This window comes from Pseudochaenichthys georgianus, chromosome 18, assembly GCF_902827115.2.
Source record: "Pseudochaenichthys georgianus chromosome 18, fPseGeo1.2, whole genome shotgun sequence".
NCBI classification, from domain to species: domain Eukaryota; kingdom Metazoa; phylum Chordata; class Actinopteri; order Perciformes; family Channichthyidae; genus Pseudochaenichthys; species Pseudochaenichthys georgianus.
In genome coordinates, this window is record NC_047520.1 from 23,216,725 (window position 1) to 23,237,714 (window position 20,990).

The 20,990-nt window shown below is 43.3% G+C and overlaps 1 protein-coding gene across 1 annotated transcript in view; it reads left to right on the forward strand.

Annotated features, from left to right (window-relative positions):
- LOC117463326 (ankyrin-2-like) overlaps positions 1-20,990 on the forward strand; it is an 80,466-nt gene that overhangs the window by 52,906 nt on the left and 6,570 nt on the right. The window contains 9 exon segments of the mRNA XM_034105512.2: positions 1,113-5,720; positions 6,211-6,300; positions 6,452-6,583; positions 6,726-6,875; positions 6,955-7,144; positions 7,764-7,824; positions 19,562-19,651; positions 20,046-20,129; positions 20,274-20,438. Coding sequence (XP_033961403.1) covers positions 1,113-5,720; positions 6,211-6,300; positions 6,452-6,583; positions 6,726-6,875; positions 6,955-7,144; positions 7,764-7,824; positions 19,562-19,651; positions 20,046-20,129; positions 20,274-20,438 — 5,570 coding nt within the window.

Below are 20,990 nucleotides of genomic sequence, written 5' to 3' on the forward strand. Positions count from 1 at the left end.
AGGGAAATGTGTATGATACTAATACTGTATGTTGTACAGTAGCAGTAGTTGTGTATATGGAACAAGAACTCATCACATTACTGAATGCAGATATACTAATAAGCAGCTCTTGAACATGAACAACTCATATTCTCTAATTTCATTAATACAGTTACATTTCCACTCACTCCACTCACCCTTCACCAAGACCTTTCCAGCATCCTTCCCTTTGCTTTGCCTGGAAATAACTTGCCTTACATAACTGTATGTGTGTGTGCTTGTATGGCTGTAATATTACATGTAGTATATGTCTTGATATTGAATGTGAATGTCTTCTGTTGTGGCTGAGCTGATTTTTTTTATGTTACAGCATAACACAATATCACGCATTTTTTTATTTATTTCTGTTTTTATTAAAGTATATTTGAAATATATAGTTAAACATAAGGCTGAGAGAAGGGCAAATGGAATGTAAGTGCCCCATCCTCTAAGATGCCTCTTACCAGTATACCACAGATCATTGTTTCCCTTTAGTTTCTGTGAAAGTAAATGATCTGTTATATTATTATTTGTCTAGAATGAAAAGCAAGGCGAATCATCACTTGCTCTCTTTTTTTAAGACACTACCTAGCCATTTAAGTTGTTTTCAAGCCACCTTGCCTGTTATTACATTGACACCTGTCATGCATCCAAGCAATCTTGAGATGTCCTTCGTGTTTCTTTGTTTCATTTGCTGTGCTTTTTTTCCATTGTAATCATTGGTTTCTTGGTTTACCTGGTTTCTCTCATAGTATCTTTGAGTTGTTTTCTATTGTTTTGTCGTGTGTGTGTGTGTGTGTGTGTGTGTGTGTGTGTGAGAACGTGTACATGCGTGCATGTGTGAATGTGTTAAGTGTATAAGCAAGTTATTTCCTGATCATATCCTTATTTAGCCTGTGCTTTACCACAATTCCCCAGAGACATATTCAAGTATAAGCCAAATTCCTCTTATACCCTGATGTAGAATCCTTTGTGAATGTGTTGTCCTATGATCCCTGTTCCAATCTTGTCCTGACCACATTCTCCGATGTCTGTCCCCTTTTATTTGAATTTTTATTTCTTTACTCCTTACTTGTTCTTCTTCCATATGGAAGATGAAGAGACGCCGACATCAGCCCTGAAATCAGAGCTGATTCGAGAACCCGACCTTCTATCCGACGTGTCAGAGATGAAACAAGATTTGATCAAAATGACTGCCATCTTGACTGCAGACACCACAGAGAAATCCCCTTCCTTAGGAAGGTGTGGTGTAGAGAAGGGGACTGAGGATGTTTCTGGAGAGCCATTAGAAATAATGGAGAAGGACTTAGAGAAAGTCAAAGAGGACCTAGAGAAAGTCAGTGAGATACTCAGGAGTGGAACCTATAAGGGTGAGGCAGCTGAAGAGACAGCAACAGCAGCTAGAATGGCAGAGGAGTGGGTTCTCCTGTCAGAGAGTGAGATAAAGGAGGCCATAAAGATGGCTGCCTTGGAAACTCAAGAGCCTATCTTACGTGAAAGTAGAGCCAACCGAGGGGCTCCCAGACCAAAAGCAATAAAGGACAGTGGTGACCTTAAAGAATACCTCCTGGATGGATCAGTGGGCTCCAAAATAAAAGTCAAAAAAGAGCCGGCAATCCAAGAAAAATCCACTGAAGTTGTCTCAAGCAAAAGTGCAAAACCAACTACTCCAACCAAAGGACAGGACAAAACAGCTGCTGGCGATGTTAAGAAGCCAGTCAGGAGGAAGGGCAAAGATCAGGGGCAGGCAGAGGAATCCACAGAGACAGGTGCTCTTCTAAGTGTGCCTACAGCTCCTGCCCCAGCATCACCCGTCTCTCCAGTGATTGAAGAAACACCCATTGGGTCAATAAAGGATAAGGTCAAAGCCTTACAACAGAAAGTAGAAGCAGAGCAAAAGAGTACAAAGGTCACTGGGAGCAAGTCTTCACAATTGCCTGTCGCGCGCAAGCCTTCTCCAAAAGCCAAAGAAAGCCCTACATTGAAACAGGGCCCCCCTAAATCCCCCAAAACTGAGTCTGAGAAACTTGAGGAGACAATGTCAGTCAAAGAGCTGATGCAAGCGTTCCAAACAGGGCAGGACCCCTCAAAGACAAAGTCTGGGCTATTTGAGCTCAAAACACCCACAATGTCAAGATCAGAGAACTCCACCAAAGCAGATACCATCCAGTCAAAACCCATGGCCAAAGCAATAAGTGCATGTGCCTCTCAAGAACGAGAATTATCTTTGGATTCCAAACCTCGCAAGAAACAGAGCCCTCAGCAAGACGAAGAGATGAAACCCAAGTCAGTTGCTTCCGTTCATTCAGATCTAACTGAAACTACAGACTTTAGAAATGGTAGCCTTGATGATAGCTGTGACAGCTCAAAGCATGAGGCTGTGGCAGACTCACTAAGTGCCAGTTCTGGAGATGGAACCCCTCACCTGAGCTCTGAGGACAGTTTGAAACATGAGGGTCTTGCCACTCCAGACACTAGCCCAGATAGTCTTTCTCCCAAAATTGGACAGCAGACCTCTACATCTTCAGCAGTAACTGCTGCAACATTCAAAAAAGAAAGCAAAGACACAGAGAAGCCTGGCGAGTCTGGTGTAGAGACCACTGGTGACCAACTGTCTACAGCATTGACTCTCCCTGTTGCTTCCAAAGACGCTAAAAGTGAGTCCTTTTCTGTTGAAAGCAGCGATTCTAAGCCACATAAACCTCAAAAACGTACAAAGAGAATTTCAGAGACTGTAGAAACGTTTCTTAGTGATGACGAGAGCCCTGATCATCAGCTAACATTACCTTTAGTTGGTTATCCAGCCTCTAGATCCTCTTCACAGCGTCATGACAGCTTAGAGTTGCCTTTAAAACAAGACTCAGATACTCTGAGTCCATGTGCCGATGACTCCTTATCAATAAGCCACAGAGACTCTCTAGATGGTAGTCCTCTCATGGAAGAAAACTCCTCCCATAAGTCCCCAGATTCTATTGAACCGAGCCCGACCAAGGAGTCACCCCCTCATGACTCTTTAGAGAGTAGCCCTGTAGAGCAAAAAAGCCACCCATCTTTCCCATCATCTCTAGGTCCGCCTAGTAACTCTTCTAGACATCCAGGTCCCTCCAAAGCTACAGAATTCCCCCAAGATGCTTTGCGTGGTAGGCTGCTTCTAGACCAAGAGGCTAGTGCTGACGATGAATGTTGTGAGCAGACATCTCAGATGACAAGTTCTGGTAAGAGTCCCCTCTCCCCTGATACTCCGAGTTCTGAAGAGGTAAGTTATGAGGTCAACCCCAAACCCCCTGAACATCCATTCCTCTCTGTTCCATCCACATCTTCTATCATCCCTGAAGACCCAGAAGAAGAGAATACTTCAGAAAGCTATGAACCTATGAGGAAAATCACCCCAGAGGACGAGATGTTTAAGATGGCAGCCAAAATAAAAACATTTGATGAAATGGAACAGGACGCAAGGAGCAAAATGAACGCTAGAAAAGATTTGGTTTCTTCAGCATGTGCCAAAACAGGGGATGACAGCTCTGAAACAATAGAGCACACACGTGAGAAGCTTTCACAAAGTGAATGTGGGTTTGAAAAACCCGCAGAAGATTCAAAGTTAGCTATCTTTGCTGATCCCCATATTAAAGTACAACCTCCCTCTCCTTTTTCAGCAGGTTTGCATGATGGCTCCCGCAACAAAGAGGTCATGAAAACAAGAACAACAGCCACTGTCCTTTCAGAGGGACCTCACTCTGTCTCAGACCAGCAGCACTCAGGAATACAACAGGAAACTGCACAGGAACACACAGTTTCAACATCTGCAAGAGTTGATAAAGACAGTATTTCCAAAAAGGCCTCGGCCACACCACATGTTGAAAACAGGACTGATGAGCAAAAGGAAGAGTGCTTAAGGAAGTCAAAAGACAACAGCGAAGATGAAAAGCTTGGTCAAGAGGTAGGGGTTTCTAAGCCACAGACGGGGACGCTAAAACATGTCAAAAATGTAACCGATGAAGTGAAAGGAGATCAAAAAGAGCAACCAGGAGTGCCAGAGGCTGGTGCCTCAGGTGAAGCAAAGGACATGTGTAGACAGGAGGTCTGTGTATATGATGACACAGAGGATGATGAAACACTAGAACCTCCCAGAACGGAGTCAAAAGGTGTCACTGCAAGGGTAGAACAGGACTCATGGTCTGCCATGCGGGAGGATGATGATACCTTTGCAGCTCGCGTCAAGGAGGAGGAGCAGAAAATACTGAATCTGGTACAGGACCGTCAGTCTCTGCAAGCAACTCCAGACACAACACCTGGTAGGACACCAACAGAAGAGAGCACTCCTACCAGTGAGCCAAACCCTTTTCTTTTTCAAGAAGGGAAGCTTTTTGAAATGACCCGAAGTGGCGCTATCGACATGACGAAGAGGAGCTATGAGGAAGAAGGAGGTGGTTTTGCCTTTTTCCAGATAGGTGATCAGCCTTTAGACGAGCCTCTCGTAGAAGATGCCAGGCAGGAAAGTTTGAGATCAGCAGCAGAAGAGGAAGTTGGCCTCAATCTAACAGTAGAGGTTAAGAGTGAAGAGACCAAGACATCAACAGAGGAAACTGATGCTCAGCTTCAGTCCCCATCTGAGGGTGATCAGCCAGCCTCTAAAGCCGATCCCACCACATCTAAAGTCCCTGAAATGAGCCTTTCTGCTTCATCCACAACGGCAAAGAAAGGTCAGTCATCACCAGAAGGTCGAGAGACTAAAACAGACAAACATGTGAATGAAGGATACTTAGATTTAGAGAAACAGTCCACTGACCAAATGATAACAACTGTACAGACAGCAGAAACAACAGTCACTCGATCCGTTTACTCTGAGCAGGGCGAAGAGTCTTCTGACTCCTCTCCAGAAGAACCACAGTCAGTGATAGAAGCACCCACACCAACAGACAAAACACACAAACAGATTGCTTCCAGTGGTGTTAAAAAGATTCCAGTCAAAACACCATCTAAGTCTACTTCTCAAGGTCGGGGTAAATCCACAATTCCCTCTGCACCTCAAGCAACCTCCTCTTCAACCACTCTTAATAAAGAGGCCTCCTTCGTTTCTGAACCTAAATCTAGAATTCCCATCAAGTCGAGCACTCCCAAGCCTGATTCTCCCGCCAAAACTGCTCGATCTACCCAAGTCAAAAAGCGTAAGGTCCCTGTAAAGAAGGATTCAAGGAGAAAGTCTGAGACGGATGCAGGTCCCTCTTTGGATATCAAAACCAAGACACCGTCTTTCAAAGCCAAGAGCTTCTGTGAGGCGGAGTCTACCACACCATCTGCCAAGAAAGAACAAGGTCGCCCATTGAGTGCTGACTTAGCTAAGTCTAAAGGTTTCCAGTCCAGATTGCCAGTCCGAGGCAAAAGTGGTCAATCAACTCATTCATCGACGCCCGTGAAAGAGAGACGTGAGCAACAGAAACAGTCCATTGATTTCTCTGAGGAGATAAGCGACGAGGCAGCCAAACTGGTGGCGAGGTTGGCACAGGCAGAGACAGAGAAAGAACAAGAGGCTGCCCACTCAGACGATGAGAGCAGTCTCATTGATCCATCAGTCATAGAGAGAGACACTTTCCCTGAGATGCAGTCCCCTCCCTCAGGAGACGTCTGTCCCATTAGACCACTGTGGGACGACCCTTCTGAGACACAGATGCAGCCAATCCCAGATGATAAAGTCCAAAGTCAAGGTATCCCCCGAGCTTAAGGGGCTATTCTCTATCTTTGTGCGTCACTAGTGACTTGTAGCTGTTCAGGTGTTCGTCTGTTCCTTGTAGTTCCTTCCTATTGTAGTCGAAGAAGGCATGTGGCTGTGTTGTTTGAACCGTGTGTTGGAAATGATGTTTCTCTTCCCCTCTATGTGTGCTGAATATCTCAAGATTGACTTAAAGGCTTTTTGGAACTTGTGAAAACAACTTAGTGGCTAGAAAACTATGAAACATTAAACAGTATACTTATGTAAACATTTATTTTCTAATGGTTATAGTATTTTTCTTAATCATAGCGTCACTACAAGGTCTTTCACAACCATTTGATACAGGCTTTTTGTGTAGTTGTTCAAGGCCACCACTCTTATTATGTCCTAATGAATTAACCAAACTGTTAGTATAACAACAACAACAACAACAGGAAAGCCAATGAAGATACTATTTGTAAATGTTCATTTGGTATAACTTGCAGTGGTGTTTACAGTAGATCCACAGGATGAAGAAGAGAGGAAAGAGCAACGGTTGGCCATTATAGCCGACCACCTGGGCTTCAGCTGGACTGGTGAGTCACACCTTGTAGCAAAGACATCCAACTTACATTAAATACACATTATTAGTACCATTTGGGTCGGCTTTCAATTAAAATAGTTGTAATCTTTTAAATGTATATTTTTACCATCTTAATCATTACAATGTTTTATATTTCTCAACAGAATTGGCTCGGGAGCTGGACTTCAGTGAGGAGAGGATCAACCTGATAAGAGTTGAAAACCCTAACTCACTGCAAGATCAGAGCCATGCCCTTTTGAAACTCTGGGCAGAAAGGGAAGGACACCATTCCACAGGTTAGAAATAAGTAGGGAACATAGTTTTCATAAGTATTGCTCTGAAACACAAGTGACGTAGAATCTCTCATTTAATTTGGAAAAAATATACTTTTTCAAATTTGAAGGTGGAACTTTTTAACTTATTTTTTTGTTTTAACAGAAACAACACTGATCAAAAGATTGACTAAGATCAATCGAATGGACATTGTTCACCTCATCGAAACCAAGATACTCAAGTCCACTGAGGACGACACATCATCACATACCTATGCAGAAATAGAGCGGACCATAGCATTGGATCATAGTGAAGGTGCACAAGTCAATGTTAAACAGAATAATGATTAGTTGATATATCTATGTAGAAAGTTCTTATTGATTTCCTTGTTCAGGTTTCTCTGCCCTTCATGAGGACATTGACAGCCCCAGGCCCGGCAGGCGTACAGAGGCTTCACGTAGGAGTCCGGGCTCGGGACAAGAGGTACCCATGGTGACAGCAGAGGACCTGTCCTCCAGTTTGTCATCACTACACGAAAAAAAGGCCCATAAAGAAAAACTACAAAAAGAGATGGAGACATCATAGTAAGTTACCTAACAAGTTGAATGCATGTGACCTGTTAATTCATCTAATCATTATTAGGCTTTGGCATTGTTTGGATTTTATTGACATTTTTATGAAAATTTGAGAATGTATCATTCCCCCGGTCTCCTCTGATGTGACCCTGCAACCTGCCTGTGTTGGATCATATGGATCAGTGTCTAACCATATGTGCCAACACATGTCTTGCAATATATCTGACAGGTGCCCAATCGCTTCACTGTTTGTAAAAGTATAGAAATCATAATTTCATTTCAAAATAATTTCCCTGCTTCACAAACAGTACACTGACTTCCCTTTGCTCCTCCCAATCTGTCTCACAGCCCGGGGGAGTGAGTCGGGGATCTCACCTCTTATTCATCCTTCCAAAACAACACGTGTTGCTTTGCGCAGCACGTTCATGTACATGTTAAGGAACCGATAAGCAGAACCCAAATACTTTGTTTTTCTTTGGATACCCAGTACTGGGCAATTGATATAGGTTCTTCCTCAGAAGCGAGTTTCAGTTCCCAGCCCTAGTCATTACTTACCAGGGTTATCTCTGATTTGTCTTCACTTTAAAATGAATACATTGAAATGAATTGTTGTTTTGTTTTGTCACAGCTCATCACAAAGAGTATATGAAGAATTGACAGATACCGTACACACAGGGAGTTTGAACCAAGTAAGTCCTTTCTTCACATTGTACCGCACAACTCCATTCGACCTCCGATCCCATGTGATAGACCCTGTGTACAAAGGGGGACCCAAGTTAGGTGCCCAGATTACCCCATGCCCTCACCTCACTGTTGAACCCTGTGATGATGAGGGTGCTGCTGCATATGAAGGGGCAGAGGGGGGAGACGGGTGGAGCTTGGAGTGTCTACAAACCACCCATTCTGAAAACGATGATCATCTTTTGTCAACTTTGCCCTGGCGAGAGTCTTCCAATATTTCTCGAACAGGTGTATGCCAGAGTCCACTGTTGTATGTGACCGATTTTGGAGATAGCTTGAATGAGTGCGATCAAGCTGAGCAAGACTTCAAGGAAATGTCCATTGAGCTAAAAGGAACCGATGAGGTGTCTGGAAAGATTTGCTCGACACTACAACCTGCAAGTCAACAACATGTTCTGCCTTCTTCTGGTTCTGCTGATGCAACAAGACACATGGATGAAGTTTCACGTCGACTCTATAAAGTCTTGTATGGATATGATGTTGAATTGACAGGTTCCAATAGTAAGGATGTGTCGGTGGTGCCTATGGATGCATCGCGAGAAGACATACTTCAGGTTCCAGTCAGGGAAGATGCAGTTGATGGAACAGCTGGACACACACACACTGATCTAGATTTGTCAAAAGTGTTGCCTGATATTTATAATTCCCAAGTTTTAATTTCAAGTGACCTTAATGAAAAGTCTCTTCTTTGCACAAATCAAACCGACACTGCCACTCACACACTAGCATCTCCCTCTGATGACAGTTGTACCATCACAAGTTTAATATCTCAAAAACAGGAACAATTAAGCCCAGCTTGCTTCATTCAGGTGTCACATGACTCAACTTTGGTTCATCCGGAAGATAATGCAATGTCAGTCATAACAAGAGCTGAGTATAGTTTAGAGAAAACACTCTCATTCGGAAAGAGTGCAAATGAGGTTGTTGTTTCCGTAGAGACTGCACCTGATATCAAAGCTACCAGGTGTAGGTCCTGTTTACCAGAATCAACATCTGAAACCTCCAGTGAACGTCCTCATGATGGATCATCTTCACCGGAATGTGTGACTGATGAGGAAATTGAGCGGCATTTTCTTGCACCTGATTCTCATAAACCTCCACGTAGGCCCTTGTCTCCACTACCACCTCCTGTGTGTCCATGGGAAACTGATGATGGTAGGGTTGCAGAAGCCCAGGGGCAATTCATGCTGAGTTCGCAAGGAGACACCTTTATGCTATTAACATCGAACGCAGAGGAAAGGCCGTTAACGCCAATGGTTTCCAACAAAAGACCATTTGGAAGGCAATTATCAGGAGGCAGTGATTATAGTGGGGAGAGATCAACCCCGCCACCATCAATAACTTTCAATATAGACGACAGAGCATCGTCACCTAGGTCTGCCTTTTTAGAGACAATGCCGTGTTTCTTTGCATCTTCTGAATCCAGTGACTGCATCACCGTTCAAGTCTCAGGGTCCTGTCAATATAGAGCATCATCCCCTGACTCATTGTCGTCAGATTTGGAATTTGAATTTGCACTTTTTTCATCAAATCCTCTTGAAGCCAGGCCCTCATCCCCAGCATCTTGGACATCTATAAATGAGCAGAAAGCACTGTCACCTGATTCACCTGTCCCTGAATTCAGTCATGACTGGCCTGACTCAGCTATTGCAATGATAGGGGAGAGATGCTCTTCACCTCAATCAGTATATTCGGATGTAGAATATGGCTCCATTTCTCTAGCATCGGCTAATTATGAAGATAGAGCTTCATCCCCTTCCGCAGCTGGACATCAATCAAACTTACCTGCACCATTATTATCTGAGACAGAGAATGAACCACCAACATCAGTGGAATCCGTTTTTGAGGATGATGATGATGATGATGATTGGGTTGTTATATGTGCATTTGATATTGATAAAAGAGCACTTTCACCAGATTCAGTGCCTGAATACAGACCGATGTCTCCTCAGTCAGCAATGTTAGATATTAGGGCATCCTCTCCAGAAACCTTAAGTGATTGTCTGTCCATAGATTCTCCCATACCACAATATACACCATCTTTGCATCATGCTGTTACTATTGTTGATCATTCATCATCGCCAGAATCTGCCTTTTCAAACACAGAGTACGAGGCCCTACCTTTGCTTTCATTTTTTGAAAATAGGCCATTATCTCCTGACTCAAGTTGTTCTGTCAATGATTGTGGGTCATGTTCTGTGTCTGACCTACCTCTTGAGAAAGACATACCGCTTGAAACGACACATGCTGAAATTGTTGTAGAAGAGGCTTGTATTGATAAGCAGTATGAAACAAACACAATTGTTCATCTAGAAAAGTCCAAATCTCAGGAAAGATACTCAACCTTTATTATGTCAACACCTGAAGAAATTCCCATTAAACATAAAGAAACGAAAACTTCCAAGATAAAATCAGTTGTATCTGATTGCAGTCAGTCACAACACAACACTGATACACCAAAAGCAGAAGTTGAGCCTTTGTCAGGTATTGAAACAGAAAATTCTCAAGAGGTGTGTGATACAGGATACTCAAAGGATGACGTGAACAATCCCGTAACTGGGATGACAAAACCTGCAAGAAAGAAAAAATCTAAGAAATCAGTCAAAAATGATGAACCTGTGAAAAATATTACAAAATATCAGGAAGCATCCACAGAGAGTTTGGTTACATATGCAGAGATACAAGGCTCTGTTAGATCCCTGTCCCCCGTTGTGTCTCTAGAAACAGCATCTGATGATCTAGCATCCTCGTTGGCATTTACTACTAAAGTTCCAGAAGTTCAGCAATTACCTGGAGTCTCTTTGGTTTCTGATATACCTTTATCCTTAACAGAAGATTCAGTGCCAGTCCACAGTTTAACATACGAAGCAGAACTTTGGAAGCTCATCTCTCAAATTCGTGACCCACAGTATGTAGGAGATACCTACATGAATAAAATCGGAGTGGTTCAGTTTGCTAAAACACAAACTGAATCTTATCAGTCAAAGTTAGATGCAAAAGTTAAAGCTCGACCATCCGAATATGACCAAAGACGGCTGTCTCAGGATTCTGAAGCAGAATATAGACCCATGTCACCACAATCCCTGTTGGTGCTGGATACACTTCCACCAGACTCCTCCAATTCAAGAATATCTGTAGCTAGTCAGGAAGCCTTAATGCCTGATTCCCCAGTGCCCCAGTACTTTGTTTCTCTCTCTGGACCTTCTCAAGTTTATCACAGATCAGATTCAACAGAGTCAGTATTGTCAGATCTGGATCTGGAGACTGATGTCAATATTTCATTTCTTTTTGAGAACAGACCAGCATCTCCTGATTCAGTTACACCTGTAAACATGTACAGGGCACTCTCGCCTGAGTCACCTGTTCCTGACTTTAGAACTGGTTTACGAGAATCAGTTGTAATTGCTAGATTGGATCGATCTTCATCTCTTGAATCAACCTCCTCTGATCTGGAAATGGTGTCTCCGCTATTATTAACAGAGGACAGCCGCTCTTCCCCATGTTCCGTCGATGAAAACGGCCCACTTTCAACTGAGTCACCAATTCCTGTGTTTGGACAGGCTTTATATGAATGTGTTGCTCAGGCAACACTGTCAATATCCTCCTCACCTGTTTCAGTTTGTTCAAATTTGGAGTATGGGGCTATGTCTCTGTCACAACTGTCCTCTGAATATAGACCCTCCTCACCTGACTCAGTAGTCTCTGGATTTGGCTGTGACTCACCGATACCAGAATTTACTGCAGGGCTGACTGGATCAGAATCAGTTATTACTCCTCGATCGCCTTCGCCTGAGTCATCGGTTTCCGATGTTGAATATGCACAAACAAGTGTAGACATAGGTATTAGCGAGCAGAGAGCTGACTCACCTGAATCCCAAGTATTGGACACCACAGAGAGACCATTGGATGGTAGTCTTCACACCTTACCACTTAAGGCAATAAGGGTACCAGTATATAGACTTGTTTATGATGCTGATCTTTGGAAGCTCATTTCTCAAATACATGATCCTCATTATGTTGGGGAGACATTTTGCAGTAAAACGGGTGTTTTTGAATATGCTGGAACAAGAATCGAGTATGTTCCGGATGATTCAGCTGTGACACATGGAGAGACTGAGGGTTGTATGACGTTGAAAACTCCAGAGTCATCTGATGCAGATGTTCAACAAGCAATGCAAACCAAGATTGGGAGGCAAGAGAGCCCAGCGTTGGAGTGCGGCCCTTCATCACCTGGTTCTCTAATAACTGAAACCGTTGATTCCACTATTGAAGACAAATGGTCAGCTGACGATGATTCAACGTTAAGATCAAACCAGCTGATAAGTCAACTAAGAGACCCTCATTACATAGGAGACACTTTGGTAAGCAAAGTTGAAGAGTTTGAATATGAGAATATGAAAAAAGAACGTGTTCTTTTGAATCCAAATGCAGAAGACACAGGAAAGCCAATGTCACCTGACCCTGAGTCAGAATATACATCATCGGGCCCAAAGTTATCTAGTGTTTCAAGATGTGATTGGCAGGAGCCAGGAATCTCTGTGGACGAGTATAGACCTGACACTAAAGATAATAAAGATTTGCCGGACTTATTAGAACTAGAGGTTGAGGAGAAACCAATGTCACCTGATTCTGAATCAGAGTTTAGGCCTTTCTCACCTGCATCACTAATGTTCATTTCAAATATCAGATCACCCTGTTCTGAATCATCTGACTCTCTGAATGAATGTACAGCTCTTTCACCCGACTCACCTATTCCAGACTTTAGACGGGTACTTCAAGAGTCCCCAAACACGTTCACGCATCATAGGTCCTCTTCACCGGAATCAGTGCCGTGGGATTTTGAAGAGGAAAATGAGTCATCTTTCCCAATGGTCACAGAATGTCGATCTTCTCCTGATTCCTTTGTATCTCTGAGTAAGTCCAGAAGACTTTCTCCTGACTCTCCAATACCTGACTTCAGACTTCAGGCTTTGCTAGAAACACATACTGAGTTTAATGCTTTCAGTCCATGTTCACCTGAATCAGTGGCCTCAGAAAGAGAATGTAGTCCTTTGATTCAACGAATGTTTGATTTTGAGGAAAGAGCAGAATCCCCTGACGCTGATCTTAGATGTCTGTCTCCTGATTCTCCAGTACCCCAGTACACTGTGGGCGCACCAACTATGTTGGGAGCAAGATACAAATCCACATCACCTGGTTCAGCATTTTCTGAGGAGGATTTAGATACTGATTTGTGCATCCCTTGGCTTTTGGAGGACAGAGCAGCATCTCCTGGTTCAGCCACATCCCATTATGAACTTAGACCTCTTTCACCAGACTCACCCATTCCTGACTTTCACAAACACTGCCAGAGTCATCTTTGTCCCATATGTGTTCAAGGTGTTCTTCACCTGAGTCAGAGTTGTCTGATTTGTTTGAGGACATTGAGATATCTTTCCCAATGGTCATGGAAGACCGATCTTCTCCTGAGTCTTTAGCATCTTTGAGTAAATACAAAAGACTTTCTCCTGATTCTCCGATACCTGACTTCAGAAAGGCTTTGCCAGAGACATATTCTGAGTTTAATGCTTACAGGTCATTGTCCCCTTGGTCATTATATTCAGATGAGGATTTAGATACTGATTTGTGCCATCCCTTGGCTTTTTGAGGAAAGAGCAGCATCTACTGGTTCAGCCACATCCCATTATGAACTTAGACCTCTTTCACCAGACTCACCCATTCCTGACTTTTCACAAACACTGCCAGAGTCATCTTTGTCCCCATTATGTGTCAAGGTGTTCTTCACTGAGTCAGAGTTCTCTGATTTGTTTGAGGACATTGAGATATCTTTCCCAATGGTCATGGAAGACCGATCTTCTCCGGAGTCCTTAGAGTCTCTGAGTAAATATAGAAGACTTTCTCCTGATTCTCCTGTACCTGACTTCAGAAAGGCTTTGCCAGAGCCGTATTCAGAGTGTAATGCTACAGGTCATTGTCACCGGATGTCAGAGGCTGCAGAAGAAAACAGAACATACTCCTTTGATTCCACAGATGTTTGATTTAGAGCCAAGAGCAGAATCTCCTCAATCCGGGGTGTCGGACGCTGATCTTAGATGTTGTCTCCTGATTCTCCAGTACCCCCAGTACATTATGAGTGGACCCAACTATGTTAGGAGTAAGATACGGATCCACATCACCTGGTTCAGTATTTTCTGAGGAGGATTGGAGACCAATGTGTGCATCCCTTGGCTTTTTGAGGACAGAGCAGCATCCCCTGGTTCTGCTTGCACCCAAAGAGGAATTTAGACCTCTTTCACAGACTCACCCCATACCTGATTTTACACATGCACTACTACAAGAGACGTCCATATCACATATGTGTTCAAGGTGTTCTTCACCTGAGTCAGTGTTGTCTCATTTTGATGAGGACATTGATATATCTTTCCCAATGGCCATAGAAGACAGATCTTCTCCTGAGTCTTTAGCATCTTTGAGTAAATACAAAAGACTTTCTCCTGATTCTCCGATACCTGACTTCAGAAAGGCTTTGCCAGACATATTCTGAGTGTAATGCTTACAGGTCATTGTCCCCTTGGTCATTATATTCAGATGAGGATTTAGATACTGATTTGTGCATCCCTTGGCTTTTTGAGGACAGAGCAGCATCTCCTGGTTCAGCCACATCCCATTATGAACTTTAGACCTCTTTCACACGACTCACCCATTCCTGACTTTTCACAAACACTGCCAGAGTCCATATCACCAAATGTGTTCAAGGTTCTTCTTCATCTCATTCTGTTTTGTCAGATTTGGAAATAGAACTGACATTCCAACATGTCTTGGAAAGCAGACCTTCATCTCCTGAATCTCAAGACTCAATCAGACTTGCACCTGATTCACCTTACCTGACTTTATGCAACCAATGTTTGGATTACATGAACATGTTTGTGGACATGGTCATCATCACCAGAGTCAATGTGTTCAGAAACAGAACACATTGGTATAAGCCTAGGATCACTAGTGTATGACAATAGACCATCTTCACCTGGCTCAGAGGCATCTGGAGATGATACCAGGCCCTCTCATCAGACTCTCCCATACCTGAGTACAGACCAGCAATGTGTGAGCATGTTATTGTGAATGTTGGGCTATAGATCATCTTCCCCTGAATCCACTGAATCTGAAATTGAGTATGCGTTGAGTGAGTTGTTGATGCCCCACCACTTATAGTGTAGAGGATAGGCCAGATTCTCCTGAATCACTAGGATCAGAAGTACAAGAGGATGAATTAAAACCCCTATCATCTGATTCGCCAATACCTGACTTGACAAAGACATTTGAAAATAATATGATGACTCGAGAGACATATCAACTACTGTTTTTAGGTTCAGATGATTGTCACAAACTTGTACAGTAGTGAGGTCGGCATCCCCAGAGACTTTTGAATCAGATGAGGGAGATCCTGTTTTATCAACAACAATGGCACCTTTGAATTCGGCCACTCTGGCGGCTGAGTATAATAGCACCTGTGATGCAGAACCGTGGAAGCTGATTTCTCAAGTGCATGATCCTCAGTATGTGGGGAAAACGTTTAGCCGTGAAACAGGGTTTATGCAATGTATTGGCAGCACGATAGAAAATGAAAGGAGTGTTTCAGATGAGGACCAAGATGATACATTTGAAGGTAAAAATGAGCATGACGTCAGAGTAAATGCTTCAGAGGGGACACATATATTTACTTCCTCAGCCACAGCTGGCTTTCGTTGCACTTCAAGTGCACAGGTCATATCAGAAATATCTCTTTCACAATCTGACAAACTTGTTTCAGAGTCACCTCCACCAGTGATAGAACACATTTGTCTTCAGGAGCAGCCATACAGACAGACAAAGTACGCCTTTGAAAAACCTTCCCCCGAGGTACATACAGAGTCTGATGATCATTGGGTCGTTCAGTCTGTATCTGACTCAGACGATGATGATCTACGTGATTCACCAGAATCCTTGATAGACTACAGACCCATATCCCCCGATTCAGTCATGGTGATGGAATCAAGACCATCATCACCAGAATCTGTCTCATCAGTCAATGAGTTTAGACGCCTCTTACCAGATTCATCTCCAGGGTATTCACTGTTAGAGGAGGAAGATGAGAGAGAACGGCCATTGTCGTCTCAGTCTCTGCCTGAATACAGGCCCATGTCACTTGAATCAGCGATGGACCAACGAGCATCATCTCCTGAATCGATGCCTGAGTTTAATGAGAACAGATCGCTTTCTCCGGACTCCCCCATTCCCCAGTTCGCTGTGCCATTGGAGTACACTATTACACATAGGTCATCATCACCTGACTCCACGGGTTCAGATTCAGAGAGTGAGCTAATGGTCTCGTCTTCAAGAGATGCTGAGACAGACAGACCATCCTCACGTGAATCCATGTCATCGCCCAATGAGTCAGTCGACTAATGCCAGACTCACCAGTACCTGATTTTATGAGAATATTGTCTTCTTATTTTATTGACGCTACCCTTGTTGATAGATCTTCCTCACCAGTGTCTTGTTCGTCAGACTCTGAGTGTGTTGCTTTACCTATTGATTGTTGGATTGATGATAGCCCAAGGCCACTGAACCCTCAAACTGTTGACTCAGAAGACGAATAGCTTTTTGCTGTGAGGATACTGAACCTTTGAGTCATGTGACACATTGTGAAACTTTATTACCCAGTCAGTCTTTATCATTACTTAACAAAGGCCCATTGGCTGAGTTATTATCACTACTTCCAATCAGTGAGAACAAATCGAAGGAAGAAAATATCAATCCTGACTCGCAAAAATGACTGGACCAGAGGTTTTGTCAAAGAAGGATACAGCGTGAATCAGAAGCTGAAAGTATCTCAACTTCAGGAACCGCGGTTTGTGAGGAAGACTTCCAAAAGGACTTTTCTGTGAACCCATCGCCGGTTCAAGATCCACAAAGAGAGGAAAAGAAGATCCAACTCACCCATGCTGGAGAACTAAAGAAGACGACAGGCTCACAACGGGTAAGGCTGAGAGCATGACAATCACGCAAAGAATCACGTGTGTTTTGGATTTCATTAACGTGACCTCGATACGGAAAAATAACTGCCTTGATGGACTAACAAATGGAGTGCAGTTAATGCATCAAACATGTCCGGAATGTTTCAGGAATAATACATTACTTATTGATCTTCCTCCATGTATTCATCTGATGCTAAGCTCCCTTTGAGTGTGCATGTCTTGGCTTCACATTTATTGTTCAAAACATAATGAGAATTTGGCTGTATGGAAAATAATCATGCTTATTTATTTATGTTGATATTCACTTGCAGGCTCCTCCTCAGATACTAGAGGAACCACAGTTTCTTACAGATGATAAGCAAAGCACACCTTTGTCTGCTACAACACTGACAGAAGACTCAAGGAAAATAGGTCTGGTGTTCGATGATGACCAGCCAATGAAATCAATCCCCCTACAGCTACCTGAGCAGAACATACACACCACCCACAGAACTGTTACTCCAGTTCTCCTGCATCGAAGAATATATCACGTTTAATGTCGGATAGGCCCCAATGGCCCTCAGGGTCTGAGTTCTCCCCTGATAAAGAGCAGTCCAGTGAGCTTTGTTCACCTATGTCCGCTCAGCTTTTGGTACCTCCAGATTTTGAAGCAGTATTTTCAGAACATCAAACCCTGAGAGTTTCTGAATTGAGCCAAGCTTCGTTGAATGATGTGAGTCAGTATCCTTCAGTGTTCAGTGACTCAATTTCAGCTCAAGTGGGACTGAAGCCACCTCAAAGGAGAGTCTGAATATCTACAAGACTTTGAGGTTTCCCCAGATTTGAACGAGTCGTCTCAGAATTTGAATCAGGGCATCCAAAGGTCCTACCAACAGAACTCAGGAAGGGATCGGATTCTCCACAGCACTCTGACTCAGATGGGGAATTCTTTGACGGCAAGCAAGCCTTCTCTGACAAACTCTGAACCAGATGAAATGAAACTCAAACATGAGATTACCTATCATATCTCGGAACCCCCGTCCCCAATGCCTGGGAGTCGCTCTGATCTCTGCTTCCGGAAAGGCAGCCCTGAATACACTGCCCTCACTCTTTCCTCGGAGTGGAAGATTACAAGTGCTTCTCTTCTGGCAGTGAAGCTTCGGGGAACTTGCTATGATTCAGAGGGTTCGCGGGGCGTATCAAACAGAAGGAAATCTCCCAGTGTGTGAAGAGCTTCCTTCCAGAGATCAGGAGGGTATTACGATGATGATGACTTCCTGGGAAGGGTAAGAGGTTGAGCATGAGCACAGTGGCTTGTTTCTTGCCTGGCCAGATTGGTTGGAGCTGCATTCAAGACTCAGACAAATAACAACGTGTGGACTCTTAACCTTAATGGGGCTGACGAATGCTTTTGTGTGCATGAGTGCCTAAACCCTAAGAGAATAACAAAGTTGTGAAGACTATAACGAGTTGATGAATTTAGTATTGTGTCATAGATGGCTGAAAAGCCGTTGATATTGGTGTGTGATTGGTTGCAGTCACAGATTTTGGAGTCAGCATTGGTGACATTAACATATTCCTGTTTAGAACTTATTATATAACAGATTACTTTTTATTCACACCTGCACCTGTTTGCATCCTTTGATTTCTCTTTGTTTGTTCCACCAGTGTGTGAAATACTACTTGTCCAGTGCTGTGCTGTGGACAGCAATTAAAACATTTTATTAGTAATACTTTGGCCTCACATTAGGAACATATATATATGTCAAGCTATTTCCGTTAACTCATTGTGACTATGGATCATAATGACTTTGCATTTCAACTTCATCAACTTTTCTGTAGATATGTGGTAAAACAAGGGGAACATGGGCTCCCACCGCTTTACAAATCATTTCTCATCATCTCAAACATTTGTCAGACAAACACAGAAACGAAGCCGCTACACATAATTATCTTTTACGTAGTTCCGACTGGTGAACTGATCGTTAATCAGATATGGTTCTAGCCGGGGCAGAACAGTAGCCTGTGGATTGCAGAGTCAGAATGTACTCTTCAGATGTATACGCGTGTTGTTGCATCTTTGCCTGTTCAGACCATGATTTGAAGTTGATACTTCATTTGCAAAATAGCAGCAGGCTATGAAATCTCTGAAACTATTCTGCATATTTATTTCACTTTAAGTTATAAATGAGGCCAAAACACATGGGACGCAGGAGCATACACAGCAAGTGTCCATGTATTACTCTGCCTACATTGTAATGATTATTTTCCTAAGTGTATCGTGGTACTAGCAGTGTGTCCTATTTCAGGGGCCGTTTCTGGTCTGCTCATAATCTACCAATATGTCAAAATGCAAAGTTTAGATCAACATCAAAGAATTGGGATTTAGACAATTTGATAAGATGTACGGTGTTAACTGGGGGGGTCTGATACCGCCTGTATTACGCACACTGGTGACCATCCCTGCACGTTGTTTCAGTTGGAAGTGTTATATAACTGTGCCTTCTCTTCATCCATAATCATTATTGTGTAAACACATGTGTTTTTGCCTCAGTACATGTGTCTGTGCCTTTTTGGCCAGCACACATGGAAGTGAGGTTCAGAGAAAAGAAGGAACAGCTGTTTGCGGTGTGTGTGTAACATTGTGTGGACCTGACACTATGATCCATGCTGGTTATGTGCGCTCTCCCAGGAGATAGCAGAGGAGCTAGGGATGCTGTCTGATAGCTCAGAGGAGGAGGTGCTGACCACCAGGGTGGTCCGACGCAGAGTTATCATTCAGGTAAACGGCCCGATGCAGCTGTGCAGCCTCTGTGCTATGCTGGGAAGAGGTGGTGGGTAGCAGGGTTAGTGCACTGGTCTGTTGTTGTTGCTGCTGGTTTTGACTTACCAGGGTTAATCATAATATACACCAGATCATGTCGACATCATTTGACTTGCTTTGTTATAGAGATTAAAGTCCAAAGGGCCCTATTGTGCTTTTCTGTAGTGTTGTATATGCTGCTGTGCATGTTCATGGTCTGCAAAGGTTCCCGTCAGAGGGAGTTTCACTTCACGACTGTAGTGTGTGGTGCTGGTGGATTACGGGTGGTTGATATGTAGTAGATGCTCTAATGGGAATACCACGCTCTGTGCATGAACCTGTGAACTGACTATGTGTTTTGTTTTGTCTACAGGCGGACAACCTCCCAGATATCCCAGCACAGACCGTCACTGAGGAGAAGTACACAGATGAGCATGGCAACATGGTGGTTAAAAAAGTAAGCTTGTATTCAAAGATAGCAACAACAACAAAATAACCAGGATTTGGGGGAAAACAATCAATGTAATATTCATTGGCCTGCCCTACATGGTTTAGACATCCAGCTTTCAGGTTTTACACTGATCTCTTGTTTGTCCACCAGATCACTCGGAAGATTATTCGTAAATACGTGTCAGCGGATGGCATGGAGACACAGGAAGTGACCATTGAGGGCTCTCACCAGGAGACGGTGCACATCGAGGAGGGAGACACTGTGTCCAGAGTGGTGAAGAGGACTGTGTTACACAGTGGGGGGGATCAGAAAGAGGTCAGTGCCATCGAGCTGCAAACACATCTCACTGCATCACATGGTGTGTATTATATATATTAATGTTGCTTCATGAAACGTGTTCATCTCATGCTGCTTTTCTTCATTGCATCTTCCACCTGTACTTTCTCATTTGGCCATAGAGACAGTTCTTTGGCTGTGTTCAAGACCTCTATAAGGTTTCATCATTCTGACGCTCAAAAAGAAAACACTTCGCATTGAGGTTTATCAGATCAACGTCAACAGACAGAGACACACTACAACTGCACACATCACAAATAAGTGTGTGGCATATCAACAATGTCAAACATTTCAAAGTGAAGGTCTACAGTACACACAGTAGCTCATTTTGAGTCACTTTAAAAGATATCCAAAATACTCTAAACAATTGTATTTGTAATAGTATCTTTATTCAGCTGATTAAGTCACTGTAAAGTGTTATTGAATGTTGAGCATTTGAATGTGTGGTTGCACTAAGGCACATCGGGTGTTACATGCTAACGTTAGCATGCTAACATTGGGTCAGACAGTTGCAATATGCTGAAGTCCAGC